The sequence below is a fragment of the Numenius arquata genome, chromosome 8 (genome assembly GCF_964106895.1).
Source record: "Numenius arquata chromosome 8, bNumArq3.hap1.1, whole genome shotgun sequence".
Taxonomy (NCBI): domain Eukaryota; kingdom Metazoa; phylum Chordata; class Aves; order Charadriiformes; family Scolopacidae; genus Numenius; species Numenius arquata.
Genome location: NC_133583.1, coordinates 29174141 through 29200288, shown reverse-complemented (window position 1 = coordinate 29200288; position 26148 = coordinate 29174141). Strand labels below are relative to the sequence as shown.

General features: G+C 38.6%; 1 protein-coding gene across 1 annotated transcript in view; it reads left to right on the top strand.

Annotated features, from left to right (window-relative positions):
- The window catches only part of HMCN1 (hemicentin 1), a 202018-nt gene that overhangs the window by 89722 nt on the left and 86148 nt on the right, over positions 1–26148 (top strand). Inside the window, exons 19-38 of the mRNA XM_074152276.1 lie at positions 1680–1824; positions 3369–3481; positions 4530–4686; positions 5368–5542; positions 7864–7991; positions 9815–10087; positions 11167–11262; positions 11669–11863; positions 12949–13079; positions 13731–13878; positions 14344–14470; positions 15499–15653; positions 18335–18613; positions 19208–19489; positions 20562–20670; positions 21256–21425; positions 21665–21819; positions 22611–22734; positions 23944–24045; positions 25957–26133. Coding sequence (XP_074008377.1) covers positions 1680–1824; positions 3369–3481; positions 4530–4686; positions 5368–5542; positions 7864–7991; positions 9815–10087; positions 11167–11262; positions 11669–11863; positions 12949–13079; positions 13731–13878; positions 14344–14470; positions 15499–15653; positions 18335–18613; positions 19208–19489; positions 20562–20670; positions 21256–21425; positions 21665–21819; positions 22611–22734; positions 23944–24045; positions 25957–26133 — 3241 coding nt within the window. The remainder of the gene's footprint in view (positions 1–1679; positions 1825–3368; positions 3482–4529; positions 4687–5367; positions 5543–7863; positions 7992–9814; positions 10088–11166; positions 11263–11668; positions 11864–12948; positions 13080–13730; positions 13879–14343; positions 14471–15498; positions 15654–18334; positions 18614–19207; positions 19490–20561; positions 20671–21255; positions 21426–21664; positions 21820–22610; positions 22735–23943; positions 24046–25956; positions 26134–26148) is intronic.

The following is a 26148-nucleotide window of genomic DNA, read 5'->3' as shown; positions in this document are numbered from 1 at the left end:
CAGACAACTACCACTCAATGGGAGCTGCTTCTGAATTTCTGTAGGCGCTGTCATTCAGAGTACAGACGTTTGCCCATGAAATGATAGCTTATTACTGTTCAAAAGATGAAGGTGGAAGTGTGGCGTCCTGACAGTTATGCCTTACTGATCATGCCCATTCTAGGAAATTTCTAACTCTGAGGCATTGACGAGGGAATAGGAGATGGTAGTGGGGGATATAAAGGTCTAGAAAAGAACCTGTAAACAAAGCATTTGTGAATTGTCCTTTTATCTTCATTTACTTACTTCCAAAGCAGTTTTATGCATTCTTTGTTGGCTCTTGAATTTCAGGCTTGGGCTCTGAATATAGGAATGCTAGTGGAATACACCTACCAGAATGACAAAAGTTGTAGAATTTTAACCCTGGTAACTGAAAAGCATTTCTTTTTCCCTGTTTTATAAAAATAAAGATACCAGAAAATTTCTGTGGATTTGGGGTTTTTTAACATTGTGGCTTTTACTGTTGCTGGTGGGATGAGATAAATGTCAGCATCCCTGTACCATATACTCCCTTCCTAGTGGTGCGCTGCTCAGAGCATGAAAGAACGTGTTTTCTTTCGCCCTTGAAGAGCATACCATCGCCAGTTTATAACTTCTGCAAGCAGAAAAGTGGTGTAGACACCGTGCCTAGGTTAGTTGTCTGAGTGGAGTTTTATTTCCTTAGAAGTAGTGAAATTACTGACTTTAACATCCTTATGAAGCTCTGCTTTTTAGCTTGCTAATTTTTCCCTAAAGCCTTTTCTCCACAGCTATAATTAAAAAATGATAGCAATTTTTTTTACTTATTGTCACCAAGTAGAATCCTGGCACTACTTGACCCTTGGCTTGCTAGAGTTTTCAGCTCAGTTTTTGAATCACTGGACTTTTCTGTTAACTGTGTAAGTGCAAGTAGCACAGATTGTAACTTATGTGAGAAGTACTGGCAGGATCCTCCTTGTTGAGTTGCTAATTCCTCCGTGTAGTAGTGCTAGTTTCCTGTAATTGTAAGCTTCCGGCAAAAGCTACACTCCAAGGAAAGTGTTGGAATAAGTTATATTTAGAGAAGAATGCTGCTTTTTCTGAGCACAGCATAACTCGAACAATTTTGCATTCTAACAGCCTTACTGTAAGGCAAGTCTGTGTTGCTCAGCTCATGAATTTTATTTTTTTTTGTTGCTATATGGTATATAACTTTTGAAAAAATTACTCTTGTGAAAGTTATAACTTTTCTTATCTTTAAAAAAAAGGAACTGCTTGTGGAAGAAGAACAAGTCATTGCTCATCAAGACCTCATGTATGATCAAACTGGGTTACTGGAATAATGAATAAAAAATACAGTAAAATAATTCAGCTAAGTTTGGTTTTGCTTCAGTGCATAATTATAAGCCTGATTGGCAGTTCTATATGTGCTGTGGCAGAACAGAGTTGCCGTTGCAGATCTTAATCTCATTCCAGCAGTAAATATGTGGTGCTACCAAAATTTGTGTTTAAAATTCTCTTTTTTTTGAAAGATGGAAGCTAGGACAAACTCTAGTAAAATTCTCAAGGAACATACAATTTTGAAGAATGTGAAACGGTCAAGTAAAGCCGTGCTGCATCCAAAAGTAAATATTATCAACAAGTACTTCCTTCAGTAAAATGTTACATCACTCTTTTGGCAGCTGGTTCCCAATCCCTACATTAATGTTCGCAGTGATGGAAGCCTGCACCTTGAAAGAGTTCGGCTGCAGGACGGCGGTGATTATACCTGCATGGCAAGTAACGTTGCTGGGACAAGCAACAAAACTACTACTGTTAATGTGTATGGTAAGGAACACTGTCTTGTTGCTTTTGTGCTGAATGCCAGATGAGAGTGCATTTCTTACTAGCAGGAGCTCTCACTAGATCTTTTTTTTGTTACAATTACACTAGTTTCTCAAATTTCCTCTTTTGAAATGATGTTACTTTGTAAAGTAACATGGTGGGAAATTGGACCCACTGCACAGGAAGGAACTGAGCCATTGAAACTGTTTTTAAAATGAAATAAAAATAACAGAATTTCGTGATTGTAAAAGATCCTTATTTTTAAACATCTGCAAAGGTTGGGGTATGCAGTCTTCATCTTTAGCTTTATTAACAAAACAGATGCAAGTGGAAGTTTACTGGAAAGCCATGAAAAGTGCTGTCTGGGGGTTTCATAAGTGACATAAGGAAGCACAACTCATGGGAGAGTTAGAATTAAAATGAATCATGAGTCTGGCAAAACTTGTTTGTTTGGGTTTTTTTCCCTTTTTTTTTTTTTTTCTTTAATTAAAACACATCCAAAATTACACTGACAGCAAGACAAAGTGTTAGCATTGTGGTAACCCATCTGTATTTCAGCTGGAGATACTTGTATTAACTCTGTGTGGGGTCACAAACGCTTCATGGCTTACAGCCTGAAATTTTCTCACGTGTTAAATTAATCATGGGAGATTTATTTTAAGGTTCACTGAAGATGCTGGAACATCCTTACACATTAAGAATAGCTATTATTTTTTAATACAGGCGAGTATTCAGTGTCTGATAAGGTCTTCCATGTCAACACTAGTTTTTGGAATATTTCAGAACTTGAGAACAGAAAAGAATATATTTGTATGTTTCCAGAAGGATCTAGTTTTTTTATTATAGCCTTAAATCTATTGTCTTTTTTCTTTTGTTAATTCAAAACCAGCTCAGTTATCTAGGGGAAATGGAGTTCTTATAATCTCTTGTTACTGATTTTGTGAAGTGATCTGGTATTTTTATTCAAGTTCATCTAATAGTCAGTCCCTGCAGAGACCATGACTGCAGATAGCACAATTTTGTAGCATTTATAACAAATACTAAATAAGCTTGGAGTGTGATCAGTTTTTTACTCTTATATCTGCTCTGTTCAAAATGTTGTCCATTGATGGAAATTGATTCAGCCCCAAAAATGCTGAACCAGTTATCATGAATGGTGCTGTCTAGGTTGACTCACATACAGTATCATTTTGGGAAGCCTGGCCTAAAATATTGTCAGAGGATGTAGAAAGACTTTCTGAAATTATTGCAATCAACTATGTGAAATACCTATAGTCAGTTTAAAACTATGTGTACCTAATCCAATGATCAGCCTATGGCTGACCTGCTTCGTTGTGAACACATATTTATTCTGTTGTGAAAGACTGGAGAGTGGAGGAGAATGTTCTGGTCGTTGTCAATGTTAGGGTTGAGAGAAGAGGCTGAAAATTCCCAAACCCTGCTGCCTATATGAAGTAGTAATTGAATATAAGGATTTTATTATAGGAGTTGTGCTGTGGTTGGAAATCTGTCTTCTGCATGTGTTTAATATTTGCATTTGTTTTTAGTTCTGCCTGTTATTCAGCATGGACAGCAGATATTTAGCACCATTGAAGGAATCCCGGTAACATTACCATGCAAAGCCAGTGGAGTACCTAAGCCATCTATTGTCTGGTCCAAGGTAATTTCTCATCTTTGAGCTGTTCACGATGAAAGATCAATCAAACACATCATTCTTGTTGTCATAAAAACTATATGCAAGAAATGTGACCAAAACCCTTAGCTGTGAGGGACCTGGAAATCTCTACTTATTTGTATCTGCTTTTGTTTCTTAAAGCAGTGCTTTCTGGACATGGTCCAGCCATAGATCGAAGTTCTGCTCTTTGGAAGGGCTTTGGTTATTGCTGTATCATTATATTTTTAGAATTTCAGATATTGTTCATATGCCTGTTATGAGTTGATACTTTGAGATTAGGCAACCTGCCACAGATCAAAAGTTCATTTTTTGTTTGGAGCCTTACTTTAAGATGACTTTTTTTTTATTTTCCTCTGAGGAAAGTATGTCTAATAATGGCATTCTGGGGTTAACCATCTGTCACTTTTCAGTCATGTCCCTGACAAGGTGTTTTGTCATCAGAAATCAATGTCAAGATGAACTCAGTTGAAATTTTGACTTTTTTTAAAAAGTGGGGTCTGTAAAAAGTAGCAAGTTTTCTGTGTAAGAATCCCTGTGCTTCTGCTGTTGTTACTGCTTAGACAGTGACACTCAAGGGATGCAAAAACTTAGTTGAAATTAGTTAATTTGTATGGATGGAGTTTTGGGGCCAGGCTTCTTAGTTAGTTCAAAATATTTTGTCCATCTCAGGCATAAACAATGGGACTAGTAATGTAATGTAAATTAAAATATTGCTCAGTTTAGCCAGGCTGCCTGCAACTTGTTTGGTCTATGGAACTACATTAAAGAGCATGGAGCGTATTTCACAGTGAAAAAAGCTCAGTGTCACAGTGTTACATTAAAAATACAGCAGTTTTCATATGAATGGATCACAGCAATGGGGTGAGGTGGGGAGATGCTGCAGGAACTAACATTTTTGTATTCCTTTAATAGTTTTTATATTTTCATTCGATTTTATTCTATCTCTGTAAGCTTCAGCTTTTATTGAATTAAATGATTGTAATCTGGTTTATTTCAGAAGTGAATTTTTTTTTATTTTTCCTTCTTTCCACAGAAAGATGTAATTCTTTCCAGCAATGTGAAATTTTCTGCAGGGTCTGATGGAAGTCTGCAGGTAGTTTCACCAGGGGGTGAAGAAACTGGGGAATATGTGTGCACTGCAACAAATGCTGCTGGTTATGCTACACGGAAAGTCCAGCTGACCGTCTATGGTATGTATGAGCTAAAATCAAACATAGTGTTGTTGTCTCTGTCCCTGCATTGCATTCTACTTTAGATGGTAAAACCCACTCAGGTGGATCTGAGCCTAGGTTAGAGTGCAAATGGGATTTAAACTAGTCTCTAATCAGTGCTTTTGACTTTGTCCTAAATCACTGGATCCACATAGTAGGCAATTTTAGAAATGGCTGATACTGAAACACCTGTGCTTTAGCCGTTATGATTCTCTTAAAACCTCCTGATACCTGTTACCTTGAATTCATAGTCTAGGATCTTGAGCTGATCATAATTTCTTCTTTATGGAAGTGAATAGGAAGTACCTGTATAGGAATAGAAGTCCTGGCTGATAGAAGAATGAAGATCCATTAATCCCATGGGTCCCAAAACTTCCTACTATCTCCCAGTATTATAAAAAAAAATACTTAGGTGTAAGCTTGCTTTGCAAGGTTTTTGTGGCTTATAGGTATTGGTGCTGTAGTGTAATAGAGCTCAGGTATTGGTTGAAAGCTATCTATGCAATACAGAACTCAGCATACGGATGAACTACATGTCTCTCTTGCTATCCAGCTTTTTGGGTAGATAGTGCAGTCTTGCTGGTATTTGTGGTATTGCATGTAGGCATGCAAAAATACGTATATATTCATTGCAACTTCTTAACATGTTCCATGTTATAGTGAAACCTAGAGTATCCAGGCCTGGAGACCAGCAAGGAAATGCGTATGATAAACCCATAGAGATCTCAGTAATTGCGGGGGAAGATGTCACACTTCCATGTGAAGTAAAGAGCTTGCCACCCCCCATAATTACCTGGGCCAAAGAAATGCAGCTCATATCTCCATTCTCTCCAAGGTAACAATGTTTGATGAAAATAAAAGTGAAATTGTGTCTAAGCTTTCAAGATTTTGGAAGGGTATATGATTTCTAGTTGCCTCAGGGTCAATCAGAGGTATTAAGTTGTCTTGCATGAGGATCCTGTTATACTAGGTCTTGAAACTCTCTTTCCCAAACCAAGTGTATGTCTCTTTCTGAAGGAAATGAAGACATCATTGTGCAGCTTCCATTCCAGTGCGTGTTTATATGCAATCTCAGGAGGCCAGGATGAAAGAGATCCTGTTATATTCGTACTGTAGTGGTGCCCAGAGACCCGCATAATCTGTGCCTGATTATAATTCTTTAAAACTGTTTTTCTTTTCTTAAGTACTTATGTTTATGCTCAAGGGAGCATTGTTGGTTATTCATATGAACTCTGGGCTGCCGGTAGAATACATGTGATGATAGATGTTTGGGAGTGCTTACAAGGGCTCATTGCTCACTGTGTTTTGGATACAAAAACTCTCCAGATATTCTTGAGCATGTGAAAACATAGCTAAATGCTCATAAAAATGTTGACAACCTTAGAGACTGAAGAGTTGGGGACTATCTTGTATACAGAATGGGCCACAATGTTGGAGTTCTTCCTTATTATTTTAGTACAAAATAAGAGAGGAAACGAGTAGGTGATTATTCTCTGAATGTTCCCAGTTGAAGTGCCAGATACTGTCATGGGGCAAGCTAGTGCTTTCTAGTCCTCAAGATACCTCAGAAGGGTTAAAGGCTACAGCTGGATTCATAAACCAGAAAATGGTAACTGGCCAAATGCGCACTGTAGTGATTGCTGTGCCCCTTGTCTAGTGTCTCTCACTGATCCAAGTGGAAAGAATCAGCCAATATCTGAACTGAATTTAGGAATCGTACGGACCTGAAGGTGGCCAAACCTGCACCTTAGAGTGACTCTGCAGCAGCCTCAGCAACTAATAGCTGCTCAGCCAGCATGTTTGGTGAAGGAGGCTTGTGCACAGAGAGTTGCTTTGTTGTTAGTTATCTGTGTGGAATTTTCTGCTGTGTCCCGTGAGCATGTTGCACGCACTAACTAATCCACATTCTTGATCCCTTACTTGTCCTCATTTTACCTCATGAGACATTGATAAATTAGGCTACTTGCTCATGGCTGTTGTGGAGAGATCCAAGTTGTCCAGAGTAGAAGTCCAGCTCAGCCCATTCCATTAAATTGTTTACAGATGTCAGCAAAAGTTAAAGAGTTAGTCCAAACAAAATTGTTTGAGACCACCCAAAAGATGATGTTAGAAATGTGACCAGTAAACAAAAGAAGAGTGAAATCAGAAATGAAGGAACTTCTGTCAGAAAGCAAACCTAATTAGTGGACAAAATAATGGAGATAAGTTACTCCAGCAGTAATATCTTTTGGGGTTACTTAAAAATAAAACAAAACAAAACAAAGAAGTTTGGAAAGATATGGGCAGCAAAGGAGGAATTATATCAGACAGATTTGCGTGGCCCAGAGGAAATACACTTCAGTTGCTTTCTACTCATCTCTCCAGGCCATTGCAATCCCAAAATTCATCATTTATTCCCATATGAAAACATTGTCCTGATTAGAGTGTGCCAGAGAAAGGAAGACACGATACCACTAATTCCCCACCAACTTTTCCTAAGTTCTCTATATAACCGTGAGTGTTACACTTGAATTTCTTCTTGTCAGTTCTTAGCTGTCATTTTTCATTCCCTCCTCATTTTTTCCCTATCTCTATTGCTTTTGATTTCTACATAAGAAGAGTTTGGCTTAGCTGACCAAGACTGTATTTTACAATGTTACAAGCCTGTGACCAGAGCTGTAGTAAAAATCAATACTATGTAGTTAACTATTTAGTGATGAATAGCAACAATTTCTCTAAACATCAGAACTGGTGGTTTTGAATCAGAATACTCTTCAGAAACCCTTTTGCCATCTTTAACCTTATAACAGCTTTTTTGCCAGGATGAAATAGTATCAAAAGTTGTTTAACTTTCTGACCCTGCCGACCTGGGCTGAGCAAAAATTTGTGATGGGAGCTCCATTTCTCTACCTGATTTTTTTTTTCATTTCTGTTTCTAGAAACAAGACAGATTTTATTATGTTCTGTAAGGAGATAGAACCAAATTTTTTCATTTGGATCTTGTATTTTAGATATTTGCTGCGTGTTCTGAATGCAGTGGCTCAGTAAGGGCACAGCTCACTGTGCCCTGTAGAATGGTGTTATTTTAACTCGTAGCAATCATTATCAATGTGTAAGTAGAGGTCATTCACTTTTCAATGCAAGTTTATATAGAGTATCTACTTCTTATTTTTCCAGACATGCTTTCCTACCCTCAGGGTCAATGAAGATTAGCGAGACACAAATTTCAGACAGTGGAATGTATATCTGTGTAGCCACAAATATTGCTGGGAATGCGACTCAGTCAGTGAAGCTAAGCGTACATGGTAAGTTTTTACATAAGGGACAATCATCTGCAAGTTTCCATGTGGAATTTAGCATCATGCAGAGCTTTTCAAAATTTTTTCCTTATATGCATTAAATGCAATTGACCTGTATTCTTTCAGATCATGTTATCTTCATCTGCAAGTTGTTATTGATTATGTGGAAAGGAAGCATTATACACACACATAGGTATACATATATATACATACATGCCCACCCCTTCCTTAGACTCATGGAAGAATTATAGCACTAGGCATCTAACTCTTTTCAAGTCAGCCAGAAGAGTGTTAAAAACTGAAAACTTGTGTTCTAATGCACTTGGATGCTCTCTGTGCAAGAGGTTTCTCAGCTGTAAGTTTGCAAACAGTGGCTGAGAACAGCAGAGTTGGCTGAGGCTTACAGGTTTCAAGTTCCCACCAACTTGATGGGAATTATGTATCCAAACTCTTTTGGTAGCGAATGTTAAAGTTTGCTTGCACACCTGGTAGCAAAACCAGTGTGCAACTGTGTCACCTGTGGATATATGCAGCTGCTCCTCTCTTTGTGCACAGCTATCTGTGTATACATTCTGCTGTACCCACCTTTGCAAACTGATACCATAACCCATCTTACCGTACTTTCTCTATTCATACCAGCACCCTGTGCTTGTGCCCACCTCCCTTCCCCTCAGTGAAGGTGTCTAGTAGCTCTTGCTCAAGCTGGGACCCATCTCTCTTTCCCTCTTCTTCTTACCATAGATCAACACGTTGTCACTCCCTTGTCTCTCCCCTGCTTGCCCATACTGAGGCCTCAGCTACAGTCTCTTAGCCGCTCACACAATGTAATGTATTGTTGGCTCCAAACTCTCATTTATTCCTCCTCACCTGGGTCAGACAGAAACACAGGCTTGTGGCATGTGTACCTCCTGCCAGTGCTAAAGCACCCAGGAGAGTGGCTGCAGGAACCATGGCCTGACACAGCCCAGATGAGACTGATCAATAGTAATTGTGGGTTTATAGATAGTTTTCCGATGGTTCATGTAGAGTTTGCAAGTGTTGCTGCCAGTGCCCGTGGCCGGTATGCATCTTTGAAGTGGATCACATACCACCAATGTACCAAATTGGGACTCTTGCCCGCAGCAGCTCTGAAACCTTCAGACTACGCTAATTCAATTGCAGTGGCTTTAGCAGACTACTGTTTGATTCTGTGTATAGAGACATCTGATATCACTGCATGTCTTTGCTTATCCATAACTGTATATTAATGCAGAGCCTGGAAAAACGGCACTTATTATTATTTCAGAAATTCCTTGCAAGTTTTATTAACTGTCAATGATCCTTAGGAAGAAAAACAATGTGGCAAAAGAGTTATGTTGGATTTGTGTTATTCTTTGGGACCAATATGACTCTTCCAGTCATATTTTATCTCCTTGTCTGAATTTGTGTTTGGAAGCATACAAAGGTCAGGAATTAGGGGAAGGAAATTAAAATGTCAAAAGGAAAATGTAATTAATTTTATCATAAAAGCATTTGAATTTTTTTGTGTTATGAATAGCCAGTACCCATAGCTACTCAAATATGCCCAGTATAACAACATTACACTACTCATATGGAAGTCATGCAGTAGAATTTGAAATGTAGCTTCTTCAAATAGGGTAAGCAATAGGGTATGTCCATCCTATCCTATGTAGAAAACACACAGTTATGCTTCCTTAGTCACCTGAGGGAATTTGGTTTCAGTGAATAAAGAATGACACATTCTAAAGTGACAAAAACTTAAAAGAATTTCCTTCAAGAATAATCTTGTGCATCTTCATGTTGCTGTGGACTAAACTTGTCTTCCTTAGTACCTCCAAAGATACAGCGTGGGCCTCGAGTTTTAAAAGTCCAAGCTGGCCACAGAGTTGACATACCCTGCAGTGCCCAGGGGATCCCTCTGCCAACAATCACTTGGTTCCAAGGCAGAAGTGCTGTGCCGATAGATGGTGGGCAGTTTATCCACAGCCTGGATGGAACTCTAAGCATCAGCAACGTCCAGCCTCCTGATGCCGGAATCTACAAGTGTGTCGCTAGTAATGTAGCAGGCAGCGATGCGTCAGAGATAACAGTACAAGTTCAAGGTATTTATATTAGGGCTGTAATCATGCCTCCTGCCCTGGCTGTGTATCATTTCATGCCAGTGCTTTCTGGTTTATGTTTTGGAGGACAGTGCTCTTTGCTGTTGACTGTTACGTAATGCAAAATCCAAATCTGTTTTAGATGTTATGTTCTGATGTTAATTAAGGAAAATCAGAATAGGCAAATAGTCTTTGGAGAGTTTGCAGAAATAAGAAAAGGAAACTTAAAATATATTACTTTTTTTTTTAATAATAAAAGTCTTCAAGCTACTTAAAATTTGTTTTTGTAGTAGGTAATTAAAATCACATTCCAGTATGGGAAACCCCTTTCTCAAATATTATCTCTGTGTGTTCAGATGTCTCACATTTTCAGAGACTCTCTCTGAACTTCAGAGCCTGGTGTGACAGCTTTCAATGGAATTGGAATTTTGCATGAGTTGAAATTGAGCTCTTCACTCAATCAGCATGCTATTGAAAAAGTGACGGGGCAACAGTGGTCACTGTGCCAGTTTAAATATGTAGTGTAACTCCTCACTTGATGGCCTGACATACATCAATGTAGCATGACTGACTTAAGCTAAGTAAGAATTATTTATTTTTTGTAATAGTCTAAAGGCACCATTCTGATCCCTTTGGAGAGCTGAGAACCGCTTATTACAAACAGCAAAGAACTGCCAGTAACTTTACTTAATTATAAATAATATTCTTTGTATAGTCTCAGTCCACACACAAGTTTAAAATGAGATGCAAGAACAAAGAATGGAAGTAGTACTAGTATGTGGTATGAGAAAAAACATTTTAAACAGTATTTTTCAGATTTTGCAGAAACACTGTCTCTGCATTCAAAACAAATATAGTGGGTTTTAGAGTGAACCAATTTCAGTAAAATTTAAAAGCCTCTTTGTACTGCTTACTTAAAATATTCCTGTGGAAATCAAGACTGCTCATCAGTGTAAAGAGGGTTATTGGAATCTGACCTTGTGTGAATGAGAGACACTAAGAAGCGTTATATATTGCCAAACTGTATTTTCACATTTGGGAGCAGAGGTCAAGAATTTTTTGGGGGTTTCATTTTCTTTCAGAGTCTCCTACTATTGAGGATCTGGACCCTCCATACAATAATCCCTTTCAAGAAAGAGTGGCAAATCAACGCATTGCATTCCCATGTCCAGCAAAAGGTGTGTATCATTGTTACCACTTTTAGTGACAAAAGTATATTTTTCTGTTGATTATTGAAAATTACTGTGTTTCTGTGTACTCTTTGGCATGGTAAAAATGTACAATATGCACAGTATTTTCCATACATACTTTATGTGGAAAAAAATCAAGCTAAGAGTGATTTAAATAACCACCATGTGCAGAAGTTCTGAGAAAAGTAATTATTAGCCAACAAGGATATTATATTGTTTCAGACTAAGATTTTTACTGTAGAAAGCATACTGTAACAGTTGGGGCTGCTTCTTACGGCGTCCCTATGCATTGTCCTTGCCAGTAAGACTTCCAGCAAGTGGTGGGAATTGTTTGAATCTTTCTTATTTTGAGCTGAGTTAAGAGTTTCTTGAAGTTTCAGTTTTTTCCTGTTAGGTATTCCAAAGCCTGTCATCAAATGGCTACGTAACGGAAGAGAGCTGATGGGCAATGAACCAGGGATTTCAATTCTGGAGGATGGGACACTGCTGATCATAGCTTCTGTTACACCTTCTGATAATGGAGAGTATATCTGTGTGGCAACCAATGAAGCTGGAAGCACAGAAAGAAAATATAACCTGAAAGTTCACGGTAAATAATAAATACAAGTATTGGGAAACTGTTTTTGAAGAACATCTTCTCTTTTATTGTTGGAAATTGCATGTCCCAAATCTGCCCACGTGCAGTTAAATGATAAAATCTAATCTGAGTACTTGCATTTCTATTATTCTGATAATTTCTAGATCTTCTCTATTGTTCTCTGTGACTTTATGCACAAACCATCTTTGTTTTGCTCAAAGAGCAAGGTGTGTTTCATTGGTAGAGGGCTTTAGTTATACTTGAAAAAAATTTAATGCAAGTAACAAATGAAGACTTCTGGACTGTAGAAATTAAAGATTGGGTGATAGATCTGCGTTTCAAATCTAAATACGAGAAGAGTTATTTATCATAGTGAACACAGAATAGGAGAATTCTTGCTCCCTGATATCCTTCTTCCAAAATCCTAATTGGGAAATAGAAACTGTACAGGTAGCCTTGAGACATGTTTTGATATTTTGCTTCTTACGGAGTACTTTTATTCCAGCTATGTTAATTTCTCGTGATAGTTAATTCTGATGCCTAAGCAGGGTTATACCCTTCTCTTTATTCTGAGAAAAGCAGGAATTCCATATTGTGCCAGCTCAGTGGAGTTTGAACTTTCTAATTCACCACATAAGACAATTTTCTTTGCATTCATAGTGGGACATATGATAGGCAGATGTTCTTGAGGATGACTGGACCAGTGAAGGGGAAGGATGACTCTCTGGAATCTACTTCCTTTATATGCTAAGCAAATAACATGAGATTTTAAGATTGAGATTAAAATTAAGATAAAATTAAATTAAATTTCAGATTAAATTTAAAGATTATTCTCTTAAAATGTTGATGGTGGTTGTGTTTGGCTGAATTTCCCTGGGAGTCTGGTATTGGGCAAGAGATGACTGGTTTTTTTGTGAGAGAGAAGAAAGGTCACAGGGAGATATGTCCAGAGCCAAAAGACAAATGGAAACATTGGGGAGAGAATGAAAAGACTCTGAGAAATTTTAGATAACAGTGGTCCTTGACTTGGGGGGAAGGAGGAAGTGCAAAATCACTGGAATAGAAAGCTTAATACGTGACTTCGAGCTTTCTTGCAGTTCCTCCTGAAATTAAAGATCAAGAAAAGGTGACAAATATGTCTGTAGCTGTTCATCACCCTGTAAGTCTCTTCTGTGAAGTATCTGGTAACCCCTTCCCAATCATCTCCTGGTATAAAGAAGATATCCAGGTATGTATGATTAACCTAATTGAAGTAACATAGCCATCATTAGTTTTGTGTTGACTTTTGAGTGGTTGATGTGAGAACTCATTTAAAGTGAATACCTGTACGTGCCTTTATGTATATTTAAACTGCACTAAGAGCACCCACACAGAAAGCCAGCTAACCATGGCTAATCCATTAATTCAGCTGTTCAATAAGTCTAACTTTTTATTTTCGAGATTCCCCTAGGAATTAGCCTTAGCAGTCTTCCAGAGTCCTTGCAGTGGAGACAAATAACGGTATTTTGTTCATTCTGTGGGTGGAGAAATAAGAACTCTCCGAGGTGATTTGAATTCCTCGGGATTATCGTTGAGTCCTATGCTTCTACTTATAGCTGATAAGTGATAGTTTAAGATGGGGAGAGACCCCTTCATGCACCTTTGTAACTGACCATTACTGATAGATGAAGAAGCTCTTTGGTTTTCCCACACTCTATTTTATGTTGAGCTACGAGTCATATTGAATAGATTGCAGAAGTTGAGGAGATTAGTGCTATAAGCGAAAGAGGAAACAGATTATCCTTAGACTAAAAGTACCATTTTCTTATAAAAATCCAGCTGTGATATTTGGCTGATGTAACTCGGATCACATAAGGCTAATGTCTTGGGTTCTTTTAAGGTTGTGGAAAGCAGTACACTGCAGATTTTGCACAATGGGAAGATACTGAAGCTTCTTAAAGCTGCTACTGATGATGCTGGACAATATTCATGCAAAGCCATAAATGTAGCAGGAAGTTCTGAGAAGCTGTTTAACCTAGATACACTAGGTGAGTTCTGTGTTTTGGGGTTTTTTTGCTTGTGTGTTGGGTTTTTTTGTTTGTTTGGTTTTTAAGATGGTGATTTGAAAAACAGTTGATACTTAAGAAGTCAGTAAATTTCAATTTATTATAAATTAATTCTTCCTCTCACTGTCTATTAGATACTGGCTGCTTCATGGTGGCTTTTGAAGACTGAGAATTTGCCATTCTTGCAGTAACACAGACAAAATGCTGCTTTTCATTTCTGGACTTTGGTCATTTTGCATTTCGGGTGTACAGCAGTCTAACATAGGAGTCGTCTCGTGTACAGTTCACCAGCACAAGTGTAGAAGTGCTTGTCATAGTAGAAATTATGTTGTAAACACTAAAGTTGTTTCAAGGGAATAGCATGATTCACTATGGCATTTCTTCCAGTTTCATAGCATACCTTCCTGATTAAATACCAGTTCTTCCTTAATGTTTGTCTTTTTAAAGTTCCACCAAGTGTAATAGGTGCCGATACCTCTGGTGAAATTGCAGTCATCCTCAACCAGGAAATCAGTCTGGAATGTAGAGCAAAAGGCTTCCCTTTCCCTGACATTCATTGGTTCAAAGATGGCAAGTAAGTGTACTATAGGTCTTGTGGTTTGTGTCTAGCTTATTCCTCCCCTCGAATGTAGATGAAGAAGGTGAACAGTACCAGCAAACTCAGCTTTTAGCCACTTAGTGTGAAGTTATTGTCAGCAGATAAAACTTGTGGTGATGTGAGATGTTAAGTTCTTTATTCAAGAACTAGTATCCTGCTTTTCTTCATGAACTGTCCTGTTGCTGACGCTGGCACTTGCAGAGCAGATTTACTGTATTTGAAGCCAGACAATGCTTGAACCAAGACAAACGTAACTATTTCTTTGAGTTTATTACGTCTGAATTATTTAAAACATATCATTAGTTAATATACAGTTGTGTTGCTGACATGATTTTTTTTTCATTGGTAGACAGTACAGGTATCAAACATTTTTCTAGCTAGAGCCTTGTGCAGTTCTGCATATGTACATTAAAGGTTTTAAAACATTTGCAGCCTACATGTTTCAATTCTTCATCTCATCTTTCAGGAAAGCATACAAGGGAAGAATTCTTGGTAGCTTAAATATTAGCTGAAAAACAAAACGGGCTTTTTTTTTTTAAAAAAATAGTGTTGGTGTTTAACAATGTAGTTCAGTATAGGCAATAGCTAGTACTCACAGTTCTTCTGATGGGACAATTCCTTATTCTTTGGTATTGATATGTTGCCACTTGCATTTAGTAAATGCAGACATTTTGTCATCAGCAATGGAATGTTATGACCTAAGTACTTAGAAAAAGAAACTGAGATCAGGAGTAGGACTCTGTCTCTGATTCTGGCATCCTGGATGACCTAAGTAAAGTACTTCTGTATTTTGGTTTCTTCTAAAAACTATCAATGAAGTCAATTATAATAGTTTGTCACTTTCTGATGGCTTTTCAGATTAATGCTGTTGCTCTAGTGCTAAATGGTACTCTTTAATGTTATAATTACTGCTGTTAAAGGACCTCTTCTTGTTACCATCAGTTTAAATTAATGTTGAAAGGATGGGGTCAAAGTTCTGTAAAGCAAAATAATCTCTGTTCCAGGCCCTTGTTTTTGGGTGATCCCAATGTTGAGCTTCTGGACAAAGATCAAGTTCTACATATAAAAAGTGCTCGAAGGATTGACAAAGGTCGTTATCAGTGCAGTGCCACCAACACTGCTGGCAAACAAGTTAAGGAGGTCAAGCTGATCATCCATGGTAAGTTTATGGAATGCCTGTTCGTAGAAAATCCTTTAACTTTACTTCTAAGATTTCTTTTTTGAATAGAGATACTGAGACAAATATAGCCTACTGATCTTGCAATATTTCAGTATAAACATAACTTACTATTCATCTGTTGACAAAGTGATCATTTTAAGCATTTATGTATCTCAAGTATAGATGTAGTCTTTGCAAGCTTAGCCTTTAAGTGGCTTTTATGTTTTTTTTTATTAGTTTCTAATTGACGAAAGCCAAAAATCTTGAAGAGCCTACTCAAATTTTGCTGTTAATTAGTTTCAACTGAATTATTTTATGATCACATTAGCTTCGTTATTTTGATCTGCCTTAGGGAGGAGAAAATTGATCAGAAGAATTTTATTTTGATGCATTCATGGTCTTATTTTCCTTAACCTAGTGCTAGGAGTAAATTCGGCCAGGAATAAGTTAGTTATTGCAGAAGTATAAAATAAAGTGCAAAGCTAGTAAGAATTAGATCCAAATAGTCTTTGGAAAATAATGTTCCAGATAACCTTCAGGTAGTGTGGTATGTCATCTTGCTTAAATGGGTGTAAACTGAGGTCATTTACAGCAAGAGAAGAAACACTAGCATGAGATAACCATGTTAACATTATTATTATTTTTGGGAAGTTTATAGCACACTGAGTATACTTTTAGTGTTTTTACAAGCAGCGGAGTCTTAGCAAAGATATGGAGAGCAGACAATTCCTGTGATTAGTCTAGATAAGTTTAACGTAAATTAGGAGATTGTCAGTTGGGAGAAAAGAGGGGGAAAGATTCATGGAAGATGGAAGAAGTAGCTTTTAAAGGAAGACTTCAAAGGAGACAAGAGGAAGAGTTTTTCAATTTGGAAGACAAAGAATGTGTGAACATCCAGTCAGACCTGAAAACTGAGAGAGCCCAGTGCTAGCAGAAATTACAGGGAAGCAAGTGCAGAAAGCTATAGCTGAGAGAAATTCCTACACTTCACACTCAGGGCACGAGAGCGTTAAGTCTTTAAGCCCTTAAGATGATGAGTCCTAATTTGCTATCGATTTGCTTCTGAAGATTGTGTGTCTTTTCTTCTGATAGCTGTGAATTTATAATACATTATTTCCCTCATCTGAAAAATTTCTGAAGCATGGAGCAACCATGTGCACAGAAATATGCCTATACACCAATCATAGTGAAGTCTTTTTCTGTCGAGAACAAAGAGAATGCTGTGAGAACTTGCAGGTGATTGTGGCTGTTGTGAGATTAGAGGAATAAAAAACCCTACACAGATAAAATCCTCACAGATGAGTAGAATTTACTTCAGATTCTTCAGGAAAGTAGGGTGGATTTGTGGTAGTAGAATGGAATCTCTCTTTACTTTTAAATTTCTCATTAATCCTGGCTGAACAAACGGAAGCCCACAGAGTAAGTGAGGAACCTAGATGCTAATTCTTGCTAGTTCTTACATTGTTTTAGCTGTTTAGCCCTACTTTTGGCTTTGATGCTTTCCTAGAACACCATGTTAAAACTGTTCCCTATCTGTGGATGAAAGCATGCGCTGATAGAGAAATGCATTCACCTTTGAACTGGGTTTGTTTCAGCATATTGTATAGGTTTGTGTATTTTTGCACACAAAGTATTTAAGTATGAAAATATTTCATCGTGGTTTGATAATCTGCCAGACCCGTCTCATAGGTGTAGATCCATTCATTGACACTTTGCTTTACATTTCTGCAGTGGCATTTTAAATGAACACTATGGAAGTCAGTGGAAATCTAGGATATACTGAGCATGTTTGGCAGCAGAGGAGTTAATGTGTCTGCCAGATGTCTCTGGTACTTTCAGCAGTCATAAATTTAGTTGTTGCCAATTGCACTGTGTTTTTATTACTTCTACAGAGATTTACGAATTCTTTATATTGGCTGATTTACACGAGAGCTTGTTTGCTAGAAAAATCTGAGTACGGCTGCCTAGCGAGCAAGGGAAATGACTAAGGGCCAGAAGTTTCAAAAATAGGAGCATGAAGCTAGACTGTTAAGCTCGTATTTAGTCTCAAAGAAGGTGACTTCATCTTCAGAAGTTTTGAGTACTGAGCGATTCCCACTCCAGTTGTAGAGGCTCTAGGATATATTTGGTATTTTAAACGGCAGGTTGCTGATCCTTGTTGGGATGATGCACCTCCCAAGGTAAACTGGGATTGCTCTTTCTTTACCCCTCGGAGACAGGGAAGAGGCAGAGCCATGACCAAATGCATTCCAAGATGCATGGAGGCCCGGCTGTCCTAACAGGGCACATGTTGGAGCCTAGAAGGAGCCTAGAACATTTTACCTAGAAGGTAAAATATTTCCAGGTACCTCTAGTGGGGCAGCAATGCTTTTCAATTGTCCTTCCTTAAGTATAGGAAGTATCCTTCCTTTTTCTTAAGTATACAGTGGCCCTTTGATGTTAGGTTCCATTTATGTTGTGTTCTCTTCAAGCTTTCAACTCTTGGTGTGCCCCAGGGAATTGTACAGGCAACGTATAACTCGGCTGGGGAAAAACGAAGACAAAAAAACTCCAGGAAGGGTTGGAAGTCTGATTTAAGCTAAAATCTTTTATTCTTACAGCATTCTAATGTTTAATCTATTTAAATCTACACAGACTTGTATAGTAGGGATTTAATACTGTTGTTTTGTCTTTTGAAATAGTCCCTCCTAGTATTAAAGGTGGAAATACTACCACAGAGGTATCAGCGCTTCTTAACAATCTTATAAATTTGGAATGCGAAACCAAGGGAATCCCTGTTCCTACCATAACATGGTACAAGGATGGACGACCAATTATTTCTGGCCCCCAAGCCCTGTATGTGGAGAGAGGGCAATTCCTGCAGATACCTCGGGCCCGAGTATCAGATTCTGCAAGGTACACCTGCCGCGCGAGCAGCGTTGCTGGAGCTGCTGAGAAAATATATGACGTGGATGTCTATGGTAAGCGAGAGTTTATTGAACTTGGTTATTTGCCACATTACAGAAAGTGCGTTTTGAAAGCTCTTCTGCCTTTGTGGGCCTGTCAAGGGTGAACAGCAGTCAATGGTTGTGTTTAAAGACTGGCCTGTATTAGCAGGGCCATGTAGAGGGAGCTTTACACTCTGTGCTTTATGTGACTCTCAAAAAGCTCTTGACTTCACAGGCCTTGATACCATGCTTTGGTGAAGTATCAAAACTATTTCTTCTCCATGTATCCTTTCGCACATGTGCGTGCTGAACAACAGTTACCTGAAATAGCCACTCGGGATGGGATCATTAGTGAACTGTTTTAAGACATTCGGATTTAGTTCTTCCATCTCAAAGCCCTGCAGATCCTCTATTTTATACAGCTGGTCAATACTGAACGACATCATTTGACTTCTCTGGTTCCCCTTTGTCTTGGCTTGCCCCGGCAGCAAATTCTCACATGAAATTGTGCGTGACATAGTGGCATATAGAGCCAAAGTGGGTGGGGAGGAACTAACCCATTTGCTCTTAATACATTTTCTGGCTACAGAATTAATCACTTGCAATATATTTTTTTTCTTTCTACAGTTCCTCCGGTAATTGAAGGCGATGCAGACACAGCCCAGAATAGGCAGGTGGTTGCTGGAAATTCACTCATGTTAGAGTGTAAAGCTGCTGGCAACCCTCCACCTCTTCTTACCTGGTTAAAAGATGGTGTGCCTGTGAAAGCAAGCGACAACCTCCGTGTTTTATCTGGTGGGAAGAAGCTGGAGATTTTGAATGTCGTTGAGGCTGACCAGGGCCAGTATTTGTGTGTGGCCACAAGCATAGCTGGAGAACAAGAAATCAAATATGAAGTTGAAATCTTAGGTGTGTGAGCAACAGAACTACTGATTTATCAGATTCCCAGAAAACCTAATAAAGTATGTTTTTATTTTTGTTGGTATCATTATATGAAATATCAGTCAAGTTACTTATCTAGTTAAACCCAGGCACTGCACACTTTTTCTGTCCAGGGTTACAGGAGAGCTTGAAGACTCTTACTTTCAGGTTAGTTCTTGAAGAGTTTTTGTGCAAGTGGTAGGTAAATATTATTCTCAGTAACCTTTAAAATTCTTCTAACTTGCCTTCATAGAAAAAAATCATAGATATGAAAGGGATCAATTAAAAATATTACGGAGTAGTTGCCTCTAGGGGAAGAGCATTTTTCTCTGAATTTGAGTTGTTTTGTAAATTTTCAATCTTTTCTTGAAAAAAATTTTTTTTTTTTTTATCTTTTCCATTGAAACCTTTGCCACTGTCTGCATCTTAGCAGTCCTTTCTGAACTTCTCTAGGTAAATGGCTTGTACAAATGTTAATCACATTTTTGGTCACAAGGAAAGGTTTGTTTAAGAACTTTAAAGGCTTGATTTTTAGGCTTTGACCTGCACCCTTGAAGAACATTGCATACTATTGCGTGCAGACATAGAGCATTCATTCTGCCACTCCAGGTGTATCTCACTGTTTTTCCTAGTCAGTGAAGGAGCTGGGAGGAGCTGTATGGCAGTGCTTCCTTCTCTGCTCACTCACTCCTTGGAGAGAATTGAGAAAGGGTGAAGATAAGCTGGGAGAGAGTCCTCTGCACCTTAGTTTTTTTCAGCTGCTGATAGAGGGTGCTAAAAGTTCCCCTCATGCCCCATTCACAAGGTTTTTGAGACAGAATCTGGAAAAAACAAACAAGAAACAATAAAAAAGAGCGAGAAGAATGGTTTGAAGCCACAAAATGTCATTGCGTATATATGTTTCCCTTCAGAAAGGAACAGTGATGAACAAGAAATCTGTACATGTCCCAATGTGAGATAGATGTCAGTATTTAATTTTTTTTAAGATTACTATTTGAGATAGACCATTATGACATTTCTAATGCTTAAATGTTTCTGTTGATGGATTTGTCTCTTACAGTCCCACCATTTGTGGAAGGTGGGGATGAGCTCTTGGACTACATTGTGATTCTCCATAGCCCTTTGGAGTTGGATTGTTCAGCAACAGGGACACCCTCACCAACTATCACGTAAGGGGATTGGTGTGCCAGTAGAAAAAAAAATAATCTGATGGTTGATTAGGTGACCTTGGAGGTAGTCCTTACGAACTGCCCATGTTATTCAGTGATAGCTGATGTGTGGAGGACAGACTCCTTGCTCCACTGAAGACAGCATCAGACACACACATGGCGGGTTCAGGATTTTGTTTTAAAGTGGTTTGGTATCTTGTGCCAATATGCATGTCCTGGAAATTATGATAAATAAGATGAGCTGATAACTCTCATTCCCTTGCTAGTGCAACTGTGCGCTTTTCATCTGCCGCCAGTGATTGCTTTTGCTTTGGATATTTCTGTCTACCTTTGGTGACATTGCTTCCACTAGTGCTTCCCTTCCACCTTTCTGGCTTCTTTAGTGCCTGTTCCCCCTGCACTCCTTTCTCCTGCTAAACCGTTTTGTCCATGGCACCCAGAAAAGCAGAATACTACCTGACATCTCCAAACCCTTCTAGAAATGCAAATAGAGTTACTGGGACATGTAATAGCATTGTGCATCTTTTAGGAGTGCTGTTGGTCTTACTTTCATAGAGATCTGAGATTGTACTTTCTTTTTGGTAGGTGGTTGAAAGATGGTCAACCAGTTGAAGAGGGAGCTGGACATAAGATCTTATTAAATGGACAAAAACTTCTCATCTCTCGAGCTCAAGTGTCAGACACTGGCCGCTATAAATGTGTGGCTGCAAATAAGGCAGGAGAACATGAAAGGGAGTTTGATGTTACTGTGCATGGTAGGTTACTCAAGAAAGTGAGGGGAGGGGAAGCAGCGGACTGCCTTTATTTTAAATTGCTGGCAAGAAGGTGCTCATATTTTGTGTAAATGTTTATTTGTATTAGTGGCTTGAAAAATTGGAGATGGGAGTAGGTGAAATAGATGTAGAGCTGCTTTTACCTGTGGGATATTGCTTCTGTATATTTAAATGCATATGTTCAAATGATACTTCATTTTTGTTTCTGGTGCTTCTTGCAGTTCCTCCAACTATCAAATCAGCTGGGACTTCTGAGAGAGCTGTTGTGATATACAAGCCTGTGACATTGCAGTGCATAGCCAATGGCATTCCCAGCCCTTCCATAACTTGGTTGAAAGATGGTCAACCAGTAAACACAGCCAGAGGAAATATAAGAGTAAGCACTATTTTTTATGGGTTTCAAACCGTGAAAGATAGTTACAAGAAGTTATACATGTTAGTGTTTCTTTTCGTTTTGCTTCCCTCATGCTGGGGTATAAAGGTGCTAAAGATCCATCCTGGAGAGCAATGGGCTTTTTACCTGAATAGGCTGGTATTTCAGATTGAATAACATTATTTAGTAGACTGAATCCCATTAGACACCTCCATACCAGAAGAGTCCATGACTGCAAATTCAGCATCCGGCTCCTTTCAGTTGTACTTACACCTCCAGGGTATGGTTGTCTGCCAGTTAGGAGGTGGCTTCTACCTACTTGTCACTGTGAGGCGGGATTTAGATGAGTTTTTCTATAAGCACTGCCATTGCAGCACCTACCTATGTGTTCCTTTCTCACTGTGAGATTCTGACTTTCAATGAACAGCCCTTCCCAGTGCTTGCATGCTCCAGGGGGTCGAGCGCTTGCAATGGCTTTGGTTTACTTTAGGCTGGAGCAGTCTTTGACATTTTGCCAGCCGCAGCTCTCTCTGCCTGTAACCTCCTCTTCACCTTGCTTGCCTGCCCCTCTGCCATTTCGATCTCCTCACAGCTGTACAGCTAATAATCCTCATGTCCCAGGAACTCTGAAGTCTCTGACCTACCAAGACACCTCTTGCATGAATATTAGCCCCAGGTTAGAAGAAGGATGAGACTGACTGTACTCAGCGTAAGCGCATGCTTTGCCATTACGCTTAGTGTCTCTGCCTGGGATTGTTGTGTAAAGTGGTTCCCTGCTCTCTGTTTTGGTACAGCTGGAGTCTTCAGGCCGTATTCTGCAAGTTGTCAAGGCTCTGCTCGAAGATGCTGGCCGATACACTTGTGTGGCAACAAATGCTGCAGGAGAAGCCCAACAGCACGTTCGGCTTCATGTGCATGGTAATGTTTCTGCCTCTGGTTAGAGGCTAAACATGACTGTTTCAAGGCAGCTTTTTTTACGTCTATATTCCCTTCTCTTTTAAGCTCTCTGGCATTTTTGTTGTCTCTGCACATCCATCTCTCAGTTTTCTTTCTTTGTCCCACTCCATTAGTAAGACATCAGGGTAAAAGCTGTTTTTCTTGGGATTTAGCCTTTCTTGTGTGGTACCGAGGGCCACAGAAATGAATGCCTTTCCAGGTAACTCTTCTGTTCAGAGGTATCCCAAGAAGCCAAGCGCATTGCCACTAACCCACCACTCAGAAGGATACTCTATGTTTCTGAATCAAGATATGATGTACCACTCTTGGCATTATTAATTTGACCCAAGTCTTCTGGAGATAACGACATTGCTTGTGACCTTGCAACGGGGAAGTTTTACAGGAATGACTTTTCTGAGAAAGAAACGTTCTCTTATGAGGGGATTTTCCAGACTGTTTTAAAGGAATTTTATTTTGCAGCTAAAAAACAGTATAAAAGAAATCAGGGAAACTTGAGAAGCTGTTGTCTGCATGTGAATTTAATAAGTGCTCTCACCATGATTTACATATATTTGCCTCAGAAGTGGTCACGAAGTATTGTGTGTTCTTGATGTGACCCAATCCTCAAAGGGTACAGGAGGGGTGGGAATGGACTGTGGCAAAATGCTCGTGATGACTATGATCACGTTGATTTTCATTGTCAAAACAAATTTCCAGCAACTGGAAAATGTTAAACTGAAATGAAGAGAGATTGCAGTATCTCCATGGATGAAACTTAGAAAGAGAAACCGCACTCATCTTGTACTGTGATAATTGCATCATAGTTAATTTTAGTGTCAGTCCCGTGCTCACAAATACCTCTTTTGTTCTCAGTCTTCATGTTCAAAGTATCATTATCTAGTGTTTCTGTCATTTTGCAAATTTATAGACTTTAGTAAGGTAACGAGCCTTGCTTTGTTAAAGCCATGTACAACATTGTACTGTTAACTTTAATGAGGTTATATAATTAGAGAATATTCTCGTTTCAAAGATGAACTTTCTTGAGAAATTCCTCGGTTATCCAGCAGCTAGTTGGAAGCTTGTGCAATCCATTGCCCAAAGTTTCTCAGAGGGCAGATTACTTTGTGATCAGATGTTCTGCTAGCTGGGTGGCTGGATTAATGAAAACCTGATGCCTTTGTCTTTTCCCAGAACCACCGAGTCTGGAAGATGCAGGGACAATGTTAAATGAAACAGTGGTGGTGAATAATCCAATCCATCTTGAATGCAGAGCATCTGGGAACCCTCTGCCAGGTATGCACATGCACCTTGGAGGACATGAAGCAGATAAAAGGTTTTCACTTTTATGTGTCATTTAAAAGTAATGGATATTCTGAATGTGAAGTTAATCCTGTGGTTTTTAAACTAGCTAGATACTATTAAATGCTATGTATAATGGGAAATGTCATTTTATCAGCTGACATGGAGTAAGTGTTGAGGAATACAGTAATACCCACCATTTTTAAATGAATGAAAAACACAGGGATAATCTACTCCCTTGTGTGTACAGCGATGCCCTGTCTATAGACAGGAATACTGTTAGACTACTGCTGAATCAGTTTTAAACACATCCACTCCTTTCCCCTGTCAGTCAATATTTTATAGTGTAGGGCAGACTTAAAACAATAGCTTGTGTATTGAGTTTGCCTGTCGAATGTGCCCGTGTCTAGGACCTTATCTAAAGTTTATTGGAACTAATAGGAGGCTCTTTGATCTGGACCCTTTGCCTGTGAGAATGAATAGATTTTGTGTGTGTGTAAAGTGCTTTCTGTGCCTTGCCCCGATGATAAATTATGCTAATGAATTTGTTGGTTCTTCTTATATTCTAAGCTTTGAAAACATGTATGTCTGTTTGTGTTTTATTTTCCTCACATTTTGTGGAGCTAGTTTTTTTTTTCCTTTTTTTTTTTTTTTTTTAAGGAAAGTTTCCCTTTCCTTAATTCATCATAGATATTTACCCAAGTGAGAGCTGAAGGAAGGGCTTCGTCTCCTGTTTAGACTGGATCTTTTGAATTGTTTCTGAACTGAAAAAAAAACTAAAGCAATCTGGATTTTAGTTACTTCATTGCTGGGATTCTTTTAGTGCTAGGATTTTTGGATTAGGTCTTTTTTTAGTTATTCTTTTTTTGTTCTTGTTGTTGAGATATGCAGGTAAAATTGTATTTCCTTTTTTCCAATGTGCGTTTTTTGTTCCCACCTTCTGATGGGATATAAAAATACCATCTTAATATGAGAATAATTTTCTGTATTAAATATTGTACAGCAAAACTTGGGGAATAGTGTATGACTGGTATATTATACCTGGCATAGCAATTTATTCTTGTGCTGACGATAGTCCCATTTTCAGAAGAAAGGTGTTACTAAATTTCAGGTGAGTATCCAGGTTCACCTTCTCCACCTTTTAAAGAATTAATTCTCAGCAAAGTATTATTTTCTAGAATCTGTTCATCAGTCAGGCCAGATTACTTCTTGAATGTGTGCCTTTCACCGAAAACTTGTGTGCTACGGAAAATGATTCAGTAAGCAGCAGTTTCATCAAACTGAGTAGTGAAGTGCCAGTAAAACATTAGTTACACATTCTGCTGATGGATGGTGCCATCTTTTGGCTGAGATGCAAAAAAGTTCTCGGATTCTGTTATCGAGTTCCTATAAAATTTTCTTTTGGAGTAGTGACAGTTTTCTGAGCCCTATTTTCACTTTTTCAACCTGCCAGTTGAACTTTAACTTGGTTGGTTGCATTTTGATTCTGTAGACTTTCCCAGGCGGTTCTGTTTAATGCAGCAATACTTTAGGGTATTGTATCGTATTGCATATTTTTAAACAGCTGCTGTTGGCCTTGGTGCGAGATGAGTAAATCCTCTATAAGTATGCTTTGTGTGATAATCTTTTAACTTCAGAACATTTTTTTCCTTAATGGATGATGTGCATGGATGATGATGTCAAGTTTGCTATTGAATTCTCTAGGCATAGCCGGATTTTGTACAAATGTTACCGATTTCCTCATTTTCTTCTACTTTTTATCGTTATTAATTATGATTAATATTGATATTGGTTTTTAAATGTTGGTGTTATGTATCTGAAAACTTAGATGGAAAGTTTGAAAGTTGGTCCCTTTGTAATGCGGGTATTTTTAGCAACTCTTCCATCTTTTCTTTCACGATGCAGCTATCACATGGTACAAAGACAATCGTCCACTTACTAGTTCTGCAAGTGCCACTTCTCTGAACAGAGGGCAGGTTCTGCAGATTGAGGGAGCTCAGATCTCTGACACTGGCATTTATAAGTGTGTGGCTGTCAACACAGCGGGCACAGCTGAGTTGTTTTACAGTCTTCAGGTTCATGGTAAGTATTATAAAA